The 14,274-nt window shown below is 31.8% G+C and overlaps 1 protein-coding gene across 1 annotated transcript; it reads right to left on the reverse strand.

The window, feature by feature from the left end:
• Window positions 1-6: 6 nt before the first annotated feature.
• Window positions 7-11,522, reverse strand: LOC134275910 (uncharacterized). The gene is made up of 12 exons (XM_062758187.1): window positions 11,271-11,522; window positions 8,421-8,539; window positions 8,084-8,203; window positions 7,772-7,858; window positions 6,938-7,001; window positions 6,513-6,575; window positions 6,306-6,346; window positions 4,218-4,304; window positions 3,455-3,540; window positions 2,335-2,404; window positions 2,166-2,205; window positions 7-257 (listed from the first exon to the last, which is right to left on the reverse strand). Exons 1-12 carry the CDS (start codon window positions 11,479-11,481, stop codon window positions 229-231), a joined length of 1,017 nt encoding a protein of 338 aa, XP_062614171.1. The 5' UTR covers window positions 11,482-11,522; the 3' UTR covers window positions 7-228.
• Window positions 11,523-14,274: the final 2,752 nt, after the last annotated feature.

Consider the following 14,274-nt stretch of genomic DNA (forward strand, 5'->3'; position numbering starts at 1 on the left):
TAAAAGCTATTTTATCATACAATTATTGTAAATTATATCTGCTATGAAAACATAAAGTAATACAGGTACAAGATCAACAGTCACATATTCCCTCAGTAGATTGATTATAAAACACAGTAAAGAGATTGTAGATAGGAGTTAACCATTGAGCACTACTTTATGATATGTCTAAGTACTAATTACAGCCTTTCTGGTCGATTCCATTGCTTCCTCTATAAAGTATCGTTGTTATAGCTTGACGTAGTGCCATTTGTTGACTAAAACAAAACATGAAAATAGTGACTGGAAATACATAAATAATTAAGAAAAGAACTATATGCGGTATATTGCATACACTTGCCCCCACAAAAGTCAAATTTTGAAAACTTCCTGAAATGTGCTGAATTCAATAAATTGTATGAGAAATATAAATTAACAGAACATATTATAGTTTCAAAGCAGTTTATTCACAATTTTTGTTTTTATGACATCACAAACTAGTCTGATTTTATATCCTTTTTCAGAAAGAGTACAAAATGGACAAAATTTTAGCTTTAAAATTTATAGAGCACATGTTTGTTCAGGAATAATATTTACATATTTCATTGATATTATTATTCTACACATTATATCAAAATATTTATCCTGAACACACATGCGCTCGGTGACTTTTACTCACAATATCGACGAAATATGTACATTTTTCTGTAGAATTCATAAAAAACTGAAATTTACATCATGTTTGTGACGTCATTACGAACATACGAGGGCGGTTCGGAAATTATTGAGACATTGTGTATATTTTGCTTTCTAATGAACGTCTTTCGGTGAAAATTAGCATATACGTTTGACATACATTAAGAATTCATAAAAGCAAAAAATATTTTACAAATATTAAATATTTTCTGTACAATGGTATATAAATGCGTCATCAGTAGGGGTACCCGGAGCAGTCTCGAAATCAGATATTGAAAATATGTAACACCAACGTTCTTACTCTTCGTGGACCCATAATAAGATCGAAAATAATTCTTTTTATGTGTATAATTTTTCAGCTTTAATTCAAATTCATTTTGTGCAACTTTGATAGAATTTTGATCAGGAATACGGAGATCATAAAAAAATTAAGTGCGGTAGAGAAATCTGCTAAGAACGAAAAAATGGATTTTGACGTCATGGGCAGAGCAGCGAACATACCTAAAATTTTGTGTAGCGCAATGTAGAACTCTTTTCCAGACACAATGACCTGCTAAAATAATAACTACGAGAAAAAAAATAATGTGTTAGGGTTTGTTATTTAATTGGTATACATTTTTTTCTTACAATTAATTCAACCAGAGTAAAATCAAAAGCTCCGGACGACCATCAGTTATTACGTACGGTATTAATATCGTTACGGTATTAATATCGTTGACCCGCGTTGCATAAATCAGCACTGCATGATTTTAAGTCATCTTTTCCCACAAATGAAAATATTACACTCGGGTAGCAACAGCATAAATTTTTAAGGAATAGTTTAAGGAAAGAGACTGTTTGATTTTTGTACTGTTATATGTAATAACAAAGAAGGAAAAGGATTAAATGCTTTCCGATCGTTTTACATGCGAAACCATCCCTGGCTGACGTGACGTTAAAACGACGTATGGATGCTGCTCCGGGTCGATAGACATATGCATGTTTATTATTTCACCGAAACTTTTCTTATTATCATAGGAATTAGAAATTTTGCATAAGTGTTTTATTTGTTCTTTATAAAATGTTGATGAATTTTCCTGAAATTATCTCCGTCCTTTATGGAGTAAATGTAATTGTCTCAATAATTTCCCAACAGCCCTCGTATGACGTCATTACTTATGAAAATATTCAGTGCTTTGAAGTCAGCATATACTTCCCTGTTTAAAAACTTAATTAAATATACCTCCATCAAAGTTTGATTTGGGGGGCAAATATTGGTTATTACCGAATAAAGTTCTTTACAAATGTGTGGATGTACTTTTGATGTCTTTTCATAGTGTATATGTTGAATATTTATCTGAACGTAGACATAAGAAGTAAACTTAAAAAAAAAAATTCTACAATTTATATCATGGAATGGGTCAACATTTTGTAACAAATATACCACTTATTATATCTTTAATAAACAAAGCAAAAATCTAATTATTAATTAATAATTCAAAATTGCTTACTCTCGTCAGCTAATGGTTTTGCGGCTCCTAGTTGTGGTTGCTGAATAGATATAGAAAACAAGACAATTAAAGCTAATAAAGAAATGATCTACAGTGCTTTTTGCACAAAAACAGTATTGCTTAATAATGAATCTAATGTTCTTAATTCAAAATATACACTTATGCTCACACTGTCAATGATTTTCTTTGTATCTTCTGGTGAAATTTTGTATGGACTGCTGGCCACAGATGTGTTCTCACTGAAACGGAACAAAAGAGAGAGTGCCGTAGGGAAGCCAACAGATACAGAGAAGAATATAGAAAGATCTCAGCAATACCTATATATCATAATGTATATAAAGTAAGAGCTAACAGTTGAGAGCAAATTAACAAAAACAGTTATAGCAAATGCCTACCAAAAATAAAGGAAAGGTCATTGCATCAAAAGAAGAGGAATAAGTAGAGGAACAACTTTTAATTTGCCTATTTTTGACTTTATTTTTTGCATTAGAGATACATGTAATACTTTATGTATAAAATAAGTCTTTCTGGTTCTCAATCTTCTGACACACACACTGAGATCAGTACATGTATTTTCCTATTCTGCAGCTTAAAGTCATTCAAATGGTTTCTTTCTGTACTTTTGAGTTTTTTTTCCAATAATTTTGTGTTGGCAATTCTACGACTTTCATTCTTATGGGTTCTCCATTTGAATAATGTTTGAATTGTTACATTATTATCTTTTTTTTGTAGGCAATCCCAATATAAATCAATGTCTTAAAGTGAATTCCAATCATTTTTTTTAAAACTTTAATACCCCATAACAGTTTATATGGGAGTACAATTCAAAGGGATCATTTCCAGAAGTCAATCCATGATCCATATTTTGAACCTTAATCCGGCCAAAACCAAATGAATATGGAATCTCTGAAATAGTGAACATTTTTTATTTGGTTCATTTAACACTGTGAGGGTAAAATAAAATCATGAAGAAAATCACTTTGCACTGTTTTTCATAAACACTTTTTAACAAGTATGTGTATGAGTAAATTCAACAGCAGAACTTTTATTGTTTTTGTTCTATGTACATGTATATATTATTGTAAATGTTGTATGGCTATCCAGATTTTATGTATGGGAGAGGAATATCTAAGTTTTTGGAACTTGTGTCCAATCTCTTTGACATATTGTCAATAAAATATGTTCAAAATAAAACAACTTTTACTGCAACTGACTGTCCATTCTAAACGATCCAGTCAATTAAGTAAACTGTAAAACTCACTACTTCACATCTGTCAAATACCACTTACCATGATAAACCGTTATTATCACATTCTTTGCCAATTAATTTTTGCCACTGTTGATTACATTCTCTTACAATCTTCATGGCATACTCCTGATAACAAAATAATTACTGAATAATAAATCATAATTATAACAAAAGTACACTTCACTGCAAGAGATGTATTGCACATACAGAATATGATAAATTGTAAATGTAGATAACAGTGCACTCTAATTCCATGGCATTTTCTTATTTGATTGATTAGAGTCAATAAGAAATTAGAGCATTTGAGTTTTGAAATCAAAAAGTATTAATTTAAAGCATGTATAATTGTGCATATGAATTTACAGTGAAAGGTGCTTAAATATGAATACTGGCATTTACTGCTAAACTGAGTATATTTACAGGATTTAGAGTGGAAACTATGATTTAAAATCCAGTGCTTGTCAATCAATCAAAAAAAAAAAAAAGAAGCTATAAGTAAAATTTGATCAGAATATGCAATTTTTTTAAAAAATGCCAAGCTTGCATTAACTTGTCATTTTGCATGATATGAAAATTTTGGTAGTATAAATTTTTTTAAGGACTAGAAAACATACTGGAGTTTAGGTCACTGCAAAACACATGAAGATTACAAATGTATGTGGAACAGAGCACATAGCTACAATCAACTTTGTGTAATAAATAAAGAAGAAAAAGAACACTGAATATCAAAGATACTCATAGATACTCATGTAACTTCATTTCATTACAATGCATCAATTCTGAATGAAATATGTAGCGAATACCTTATTTTTTGCTTCACCATTGAAAGCAAAGTGATTTTCTGGTTTGCCATCAGGGATCTTGTAAATTCTAAACCATTCATATGTTGCCTGAAAAAAAATGTAAGTGATAATTTATGGAAGATTTCTGAAACATTAATTATGAACTGATGAAACTGAACAACTGGTAATTGTACTTGGGTTGCACAAAATTAAATATCTAAGAATTTTTTCCACACTTGTACGAAATAAAACAAGATATTTGTTAAACACTTATGCCCCCTCTTCCAAATAATTGGAATTTTTCGAAGTTCTAGGGACATAACACTGTCCAAAATGACTTAATCATACCCAAAACAGATTCTGACCTAGATATTCTTTTGATAAATTTGTATGCCAAATTTTATTTCAATAAGTGCAACCTCTGCAAAGAAAATGAATGGAAACTGCAAATTATTGGAATTTTTCTAATTCCAAGGGGCATTACTCTGTCCAAAATATCTTGATCATACCCAAAAGAGAACTTGATCTAGATATTCTCATGATAAATCTGCCTTCTATATTTCAATTCAGTATGTGCAACCATGGCAAAGAAAATGAACGGAAACTGATAGAGGACTGACAGACAGCAGCATAGCAATATGCCCTCTCTTTTTCCAAAGGGGTCATAAAACAAGAGGCCCATGGGCCACATTGCTCACCTGAGTAAATTGGGTGATGCAGTTCTTTACCAGATTCCCCCTCTTGCTATACCTATCATGCCCCACTACCCCCTTCCCTTTATGATTTTAAAACTTTAGAATCTACACTACCCAAGGATGCTTCCATATAAGTTTCAGCTTTCCTGGCCCAGTGGTTCTTGAGAAGAAGATTTTTAAAGATTTGTTCTATATATTGTCAATGTGGCCCCGCTCTTCTCCAGGGGGTCATGATTTTAACAATTTTTAAATATCTACAGTACCCAATGATGCTTCCACGTAAGTTTCAGCTTTCCTGGCCCAGTGGTTCTTGAGAAGAAGATTATTAAAGATTTTTTTATATATTTCTATGTAAAAATTGGATTCCCTATTGTGGCCCCGCCCTACCCCCGGGGGTCATGATTTTTACAATTTAATATCTGCATTATCCAAGGATGCTTCCACATAAGTTTCAGCTTTCCTGGCCCAGTGGTTCTTGAGAAGAAGATTTTTAAAGATTTTTCCAATATACTTCTATGTAAAACTTGGATTCCCTATTGTGGCCCTGCCCTATCCCGGGGGTCATGATTTAACAATTTAATATCTACACTACCCAAGGATACTTCCACATAAGTTTCAGCTTTCCAGGCCCAGTGGTTCTTGAGAAGAAGATTTTTAAAGATTTGTTCTATATATTTCTATGTAAAACTTGGATTTCCCTATTGTGGCCCCGCCCTACCCCCAAGGGTCATGATTTTAATAATTTAATATCTACACTACCCAAGGATGCTTCCACATAAGTTTCAGCTTTCCTGGCCCAGTGGTTCTTGAGAAGAAGATTTTTAAAGATTTGTTCTATATATTTCTATGTAAAACTTGGATTCCCTATTGTGGCCCCACCCTACCCCAGGGGGTCATGATTTTAATAATTTAATATCTACACTACCCAAGGATGCTTCCACATAAGTTTCAGCTTTCCTGGCCCAGTGGTTCTTGAGAAGAAGATTTTTAAAGATTTGTTCTATATATTTCTATGTAAAACTTGGATTCCCAATTGTGGCCCCGCCCTACCCCCCGGGGGTCATGATTTTATCAATTTAATATCTACACTACCCAAGGATGCTTCCACATAAGTTGCAGCTTTCCCAGCCTTCGGCTCAGGTGAGCTAAAAACTAGTCAAGCAAAACTATAAGAAAAGTAGCCTTGAATCAATTTTCACACTATTAGGTAATTATAGAAGCAACTGCCAAGAAAATCAATCTTGACAATGTATGCTTGCATTCAAAAGTTTTATTGAGATTTTACCAAAACTCATTTCATTTTGAAATTTTACTTTACAGCAGGATGACAAGCACTTAACATTCTATAGGAACTCCTGTTGTTTTCAACCAGAATGGCTATGTGTAATCATTAACAAAGTTATAAGCCTCTTACCTTGAGGAAGCCAGGCATATGTTTGTCTACATCTTCTATGTCTGTAAATTTTCAAATAAAATAGAATGATTTTTTAAAAATACATGTTATAAACTTGTACAATATATTTAGACACTGACTTACTGTTTACAGTACTGCATACTGTAAGCAAGAGGCTGATCATATAAGATATAATTCAATTCACAATACATGTTTACCATTTCTTACCATTTAACTCAGCTGCTAATGGGTCTGTCACATCGATGACAATTATCTTCCAATCTGTCTCACCTAAAAAATATACAAGGTAAAATCAAATACATCTCTTAAATAATACTTTTAAAAATGCATTTTGTAGAAACCATGAAATCATAGCTACTAAAATTTATATTTTTTAAATTGTAAATTTTTAAATATTTTTTAAAAAAATGAATTTAAGTGAACTGGCTGAGACATACATCAGTGTCTTTTTTTTTCATCTTAAAAGACACAAATAAACAATAACAGCATCTAACTTACTTCAGAAAAGAATTACATGAAGGAAAAAAATTTCTTTTAACAAAATCATATGCTGCCTTCATAAAAGCTTGAAATCACGGAAAGTTTTTTTGTTCACTGTAAATATGATAAGATTAAGATATCTGAAGACAAACCCTCGTCAATCAGACACATAACACCCAGGACCTTCACCTGGACTACTGCTCCACGTTTATGAACCTGGAAAAATTATTGATCATAAACTATTTTGATATTAAATTTCCTTTTTTTATTCAAAACAAAGGAGTTTATTTTAAGAAGCAAATTTAAGGTAAGGCAAAGTTTTACACAAGAATAAATGGGAAGAATCTTTAAAAATCTTCTCAAGAACAGCAAAACTATAATCAGCCATATTTATAAGGAACTGGAAGCATCCTCATATAGGACAGATACAATACGTAAAAGTTTTTTTAAAATAATAAATTCCAGAGATATGGTAGAACCAAATTGGCTGAATAAAGTTTTACACAGAAATGCATTAGCCGCCAATATTGGGGAAAATCTTAAAAATCCTTCTCAAGAATAGCAAAGTCTTGATTAGCCATATGTATGTATGTTAGCACCCTCAGTGTATACTGAATAACAATTAAAGCATGACTCCTGGGGGTAGAGTAAAGTTACAGTAGCTGAACAAGAAAAGCAATACATGTACAATGATTAGTGGTTTTACATGTATTATATATGGAAACATTTTCAAGCAGTGTAGATGCATATTTGTCAAAATCATGATCCCATTCCTCTGGATAGCTTTTGAACTTTGCTCTTTGACCCATCCCACCAATGTTAGGTTCAGGTACATTTAAAAAGCATTATTCTAAAACATAATCTGATACAAAATATTCTGTGCAAGTCCCAATAATCACTAAACTCATATTTTCCACTTATCTCTAAATGATACATTTCCATATGTACTGAGGACCTCATGGCCTATAAACAATACAGACATTTACCTTTTGACCTATTTCACAGACATCCAGGGGGTCATTATCACCAAAGGTTTTGGTTTCAGGGGTCTCATGCTTTGGATCCTCCCATGTCTAAAGATACAGTGTATGAATAAAATTAAATATGATTTCTGTGCATGGCAAAGTCATGTTTGTGAGAATGTCTATATTTTCTGCATCTAAAATTTTGAAAATTTAACAAAGCCATGGCATATCGGCTCATATATTTTGTATAATCGTATATGTACTAGTATTTACTTCTTATGAAAAAAAATTTGATAAGTTGAGCCTTCACTTCAGTGAAGCATCCTGCTATACCTGTGGAAAAGCACCATAATTCCAAATGTAGCCGTGGTGTGGAAAGACATTCTTCACAAATCTCAAAGCCCCCTTCTTGACGTCTTGCTTAATGGGATTAAGTTTCTCCTCCTTGCATACCTGGAAAATAACCCACATTAATTACCTAAATTGATAATCAATCAATGAGACATCAAACATACACAATCCTTTGTGGTCTTTGTACATACATGTATATACACTATACTTGATAGAGGTGTCTCTCTGAAGTGGTAAACTTATATAAGATTGATGTTTACATAATGAATTACCATATCTTTATTTCTATTATCTAGGATCAGATTGAGTATTTATTTACCTCCATTTTACTGTTGGTCCAGCGAGGAATTTCCACCACCATATTCATAACTGTCTTCTCTGTGTTGGCAAAGAGTGGGATATCATGGAATGGTGACACAACATTCCCACTCGGGCCACCTGTAAAGCAGGGCATAATTACCATAACTATATAAAGCAGGGAATAATTACCATAATTGCCAATAGTTTTCTGTACAACAGCTCATATGTTGCAGTAAACGTTGCCATAAACATTTTAATCACAGGAGTCAGGAGTTTTTATAGTAAAAAAAAAATCCTGAAAAAAATATCCCATCCTCAACTGTTTTTTTTTTAGTTGAGGATGGGATTTTTTTTCAGGATTTTTTTTTTACGATAAAACTTCAGATTCCTGTGTTTCAATACTGAAAAATAATTAGGATCTTAATAAAATTTGTCCTGAAGAATGTGAAACACCTATGTCTTGAAAATTTAATGCACAAGCACAGAAATAATTCTTTTGATTATATTGAGCTTTCATGGCTGGGTTATGCATTTTTTTCACAATAGCTGCAAGATTGTTTTCGGAACTAACAACCAAGAGAAACATTTTATTGCTTAACTTATGCCCCTGTTTAGCAGCTTTAATATTGCCAATGTTAAAGTCTTTCAGATGTTGATTAGTTTCCAAAGTTAATGTAAAGTGATAAAACATTTTGGTACCCAATAAATGTCTTTTCATGAGGAATGCACTGTATGTCAAATGCGAAAACCTATTAAAAATTTTTTTATGACCAAGTTTTAAGTCAGATTAAAGATTTTTATAGGTATTAAGTAAAACTTCAGGGTCAAAGTCAGAAGCAGTGATTAAGAAGGGCCTGGGTCACACACTAAATAGTCTCACCAAAGTGAAAATTTTATGCTTCAAATCAACCACTGGCTTGTCAGGGTGCGCATTAAAGTTATAGTGATGTTGGTTGGAAATACAAAATGTACTTTGTGTATGACTTCCTAACTTGTTTTACCTTCATTTTAAATGCATTTTTTTTTAAACAGCAGAACAACCCATTCACCTTCCTAGTCTTAAACCAAGGTTAAACTTTTATTTTTCCAGACAAACTGACCAAATACTTGCTTGCTCCTGAATCAAAAGGATTTTTATCCTCAAATAACAAGTTAAACATCTCTCCAATTGCTTGCATTGTGCATACACAGAATAAAAATATTTTTTACATTGTATCTGTTACAGTAAAACTTGTGTGACAGACTGTATAAATGCCTAGCAAATTTATTCATCAAATTTAGAAACATAATAAGTCAAAGTGGCATGTGTATGGAATGGCTCTGGTAGTAAAGACTGAAATAAAAAAAAGTTGATTTAAAATTGTCATAATGCAGATACAGTGCTCAGGTTTAAATACAAACAAACACTGCACACACAGATGATATCAAAGATAACAAGTAACATAAAACCTTCAATAAGTTGACTAACTGCAGTAAAACATATCAGTAATGCCAATCAGCAATTTTATTCATTTTCTTTTCTATTTAAGTCTAAATACACTATGGAGTATTTACTCCCTCTCTTATTAATGCGTTAAACTGCTACAGAAATTGTAGTGCTGTTTCAAGAAATCACTAAATTTTAATGGACATAAAATGTAAGTACACATGTCATCCTAATTCCTTATCAAGAAATTCTAAATATAGAACTCGGTCATCAAATTTATAATTCAGAGAAACTCTGGTTTTTGTGAAAGTACAAATTGAACTTTTAAATTCACTTAGCAATAAAACTTGCATTTATCAGCTTAAATCATGAATACTATCTGGTCTAAAATACTTTGGAAAGGAAATGTTTATATTTGGAATTGAAAATTTGAATATTAAAAATACAAGTTTATATTTTTATATTGATTTATTATATGGAATGAAATATTGCAATAAAATATTAACATATATTTCTTCATACCGAATTTAAAAGGAGTTTAATAGTTGAAAGGCCCCCATCCCCAAAGAATATTCACCAAACAACTATTGAAAAAATTGCCAAAAAGTAGTACTGCAGTTATCATGAAAGAATCCGGATGGCAAATACCTGTTATTAAATGCTGTAAGTTGCCGATCAATACCAATAATTATTTCTGATATAAACGAACGGTGACACAACTTTTCTTTCAAATATATAAACATAGGAAAATTACATCTTCATCTATAAATTATAAAAATGAATAAGTTTTGTTTAAACTTTTAAATTTCAAGCCAACAATCTCAGTCTGTTACTGAAATTTTTAACAAAGAGGATTTACTTTATTCATTTCAAACGTATGTGTTGTTTTACAACGTAATAAAAATGTTCCCATAGCACACACACCAAATCCACAAATTTAGAATGACCAGTTTGGTGAGTAAACTGCTGAAATCCACATATGCCATATTTTAACACCTTTAATTAGATAACAGTTATATTTGGAGTGAAAATACTTAATGCAAACAAATCATCAGGACAAACCCACCCGTTACCTCGTGAAAGGGATACTTGTACATTTTTGATTAAAATATTTAATCAATGAATATTCATGGCCAAATAAATTCATGAAAATTCCAGATGTCTACTGTTTCCCTGAAGCCAGAATAACACGTGTCCAAATAATATACTATTATATAGTACAATAACAAATTGTTAACACTAAGTCTTGACATACAATTTATGGAACCCCCCCCCCCCCCCCCCCTTCACGTGTTCACGTTGAACATTTAAAAATCCTCCTTGACCCTTTCTAAAAAACGAAGATTTTAATATAAAACATAATTGTCTTGGAAGTACTCTTCAAAGAAAATGTATAAGATTACTTTAGAGAGTAATTACTAAATAACAGCGAAAACGTCTTACTGAAAAACACTCGGTATTCCAAAGAATTTGGACATCCTCTTTCCACTATACCGTACGACATTTTGACCTGAGTTGAAGAGCTGAAGTGTCTTGCAAAAACCCTTTTACAACAAAACGTAGCTGGGGTTGCAAAAGTTGCTGTCAGAAACTTCGGCTGCTTGACTTGACAGAGAAGACGTCCTATCCCTCTCAACTTGTCTACGCGTTGCATTGAAAGGAAGTTGACAGTCTTCTTCAGATTGGTAAGTGCGCGCGCAAACGGAATCAAAGATCATGCTAATCAAAGGCTCTACCTCCTTTGCATGTAATATTGAATGAAATGTTCATCAGATATAATTTAGTATTCTAAGGTATCAACAGAAGTTCTTGGAAACCATAAAAGCACAACCATTTTAGAATAAAACCAGATATGCGGCACGAATTAAACGGAAAATTAGTGTTTTCAGTTGCAAAAAAAAAAAAAAAAACAAAAAAAAAAAAACAAATCGAAAGTAGAGGAAACACCATAACACATGTAAGTAAATATGGTAAAGAAACTGATTTTTTACAGCAACTTACATTTTACATTAAGAAAAAATATATTTAACACTAACAAAAATTGAATCATAACGTGTTTAATGTTAGAGAGAAAGATTTGGAATTGGGGGGCAGGTGACAGGGTTGTGATTTTTGTATTCATATGTCAGAAGCAGAATTTGTCCAAAATCTAATTCTTATACGTGAAAAGAATATTAAATCGCTTGCTGTGGCCTTCAACTCGACATTTACCGAAGACGACACGACGTATTGTCAAATAACAATGGAATAAAATTTACTATTCTTATGTCGATATGATATATCCCGGCGAGCTTGAGATAAAAGATAAACAGAATCTGTCACATCTGTTTCAAGTTTGGATCATGTATTTTATTTACTTGAAAAAGACGTTTACAACTAATTAATGGTAATCTAATAATCAAGCTTTATGATAAACGTGATTACATTAACTTTTCAATCATCCGTGCATTTGAAGAGAAAGAGGGCAGAACTGGCTCAAAAGGCATATGAACTCAGGAAATCAGGAATGAAGACGAGAATCCGTGAAACGAAAGACGATGTGATTCTGGAGTATCGACAAAAAGGAGAAAAAGAATGGCTCGCTTTTAGTGATTCCTTCTAATTGATCTAGATAAGAACAAGATTATTTGCAGGAGATGACAGGTTGTAGGAGTATGATATGGTGAAGGTTTTGTATATCTGTAAAGTGCTGAGTTATGCTACAGTTATGCTACAGTTGGTATCGTGTTGTTTACTTGTCAAATAATAAGTATGTTTCAGATGCTATTAGAAAGATATACTAAGGTATGCTGCAGATGTTTAAAAGTAAAATACCAGTGTTTTGAGCTTTGGATGATATCTGTAAAATTCAGAGTTATGCCTTAGTTGTTAATAACTTGTAAAATATTGAGAATTTTTGGTATCGTTATCTGTGAACTACTGTGTTATGTCATAGTTGATAACTTGTAACATATCTACATGTAGTATGTCTCAGGATATATATTTGTTTGGCAGCTTATGGTTTGCTGTATACATTACATGGGGACATATTGGTTTTTTCTTTTTAATGTAATAAATACCTAAATTTCAACAAAGATTACAAAGATTACTGGTAGAAGTTCTTAGAGGAGCTTGTATTTATTATTATTTTTTCTATGAGAGTACTAGGGTTCACTATCTTATTTAGGTGGCTAAGTTAAATTAAAAAGACCCAATGCGATGTAATACATGAATTTTCTTGATTTGTTTTGTTACCATACAGGAAGTATTTTTCATTTTTGATATATGTGTGAAAGAATGGAGAGTATGCAACATGCATATTTTTTTGCCTTTATTCAACTGTGTAGTGTAATCTATGACTAAGTTAAAAATTACTTCTGTAAACTGCAGAGGTTTACATGATTCTATGAAAAGAAAGGATGTCCTAAACTATTTAAGAAATTTTAAATCATCTATTTATTGTTTACAAGACACCCACTGTACAGAATTAGAGAAAAATTCAGTTTATGCCCAATGGGGTAATGACATACTCATCAGCTCAGGAAAATCAGATGCAAGAGGGACTTTAACCCTTTTTAATAACACAAATGAAATAAAAATTTCTAAAGTTTATAGTGATAATGAGGGGAATTTCATTATATCAAATATAATGGTGGAAAACAAGTACTCAATCACTTTGGTTAATTTATATGGTCACAATAAAGATAATCCTAAATTTTATGCAGAAATAAGTGATAAAATGGATGATTTTTTTGATACTGACTTTATAATTATGTGTGGAGACTGGAATGTAGTACAAGATTACCAGTTAGACTGTTACAATTATGTTAGAGAAAACAATCCCAAAAATAAACTTGAAATTGAAAAATTAAAATCAAAATTCAATTTAGTAGATCCTTGGACTGAAGCCAAATTATGATAAAACTCAATGTATTAGGATTGGATCTACTGTTCATACTGATGATAACTTGTGTGATAAATATCAAAACTTGATGTGGTCACAGGAACCATTTACAGTGTTAGGTATAGCATACTGTGTAGATCTAGACACAAACACTATGTTTGATTTGAATTTTTTGCCAAAGATTGACTCTGTCAAAAAGCTTATATCATCATGGTCTAGAAGACATTTATCAACGGCAGGTCGTATAACAGTAGTAAAAACCTTGCTTTTACCTAAATTTAGTCACTTATTAATTAGTTTACCGAGCCCTTCTAAAGAAAAACTCAAAGAAATTGAAGCTATATTTTTTCATTATATCTGGAATACCAAAACGGCTAGGGTGGCTAAAAATATTATATGCCAAAGTTATGAAAACGGTGGTATGAGAATGACATGTCTTGATTCATTTTGTAAAAGTTTAAAAATTACATGGATTCGCAGATTGTTTGATAGTTCATGTAAATCAGCCTGGAAAGAATTGCTAAAAGATTTAATTCCTGACATTAAATATTTAGTTATCTATGG

Source organism: Saccostrea cucullata, unplaced genomic scaffold, assembly GCF_032062105.1.
Source record: "Saccostrea cucullata isolate Sc308-1 unplaced genomic scaffold, CSIRO_AGI_Scuc_v1 ctg7552, whole genome shotgun sequence".
NCBI lineage: Eukaryota > Metazoa > Mollusca > Bivalvia > Ostreida > Ostreidae > Saccostrea > Saccostrea cuccullata.

Bases quoted from the DNA above. Each gene is read 5' to 3' on its own strand.
- LOC134275910 (XM_062758187.1), bottom strand. From the start codon at position 11,481: ATGCAACGCGTAGACAAGTTGAGAGGGATAGGACGTCTTCTCTGTCAA. The intron at 8,204-8,420 runs GTAAATAAATAC...GTTATTTTCCAG, and splicing joins GGACCAACAGTAAAATGGAG to GTATGCAAGGAGGAGAAACT. The intron at 2,405-3,454 runs GTAAGTGGTATT...GTTCCGTTTCAG, and splicing joins GATAATAACGGTTTATCATG to TGAGAACACATCTGTGGCCA.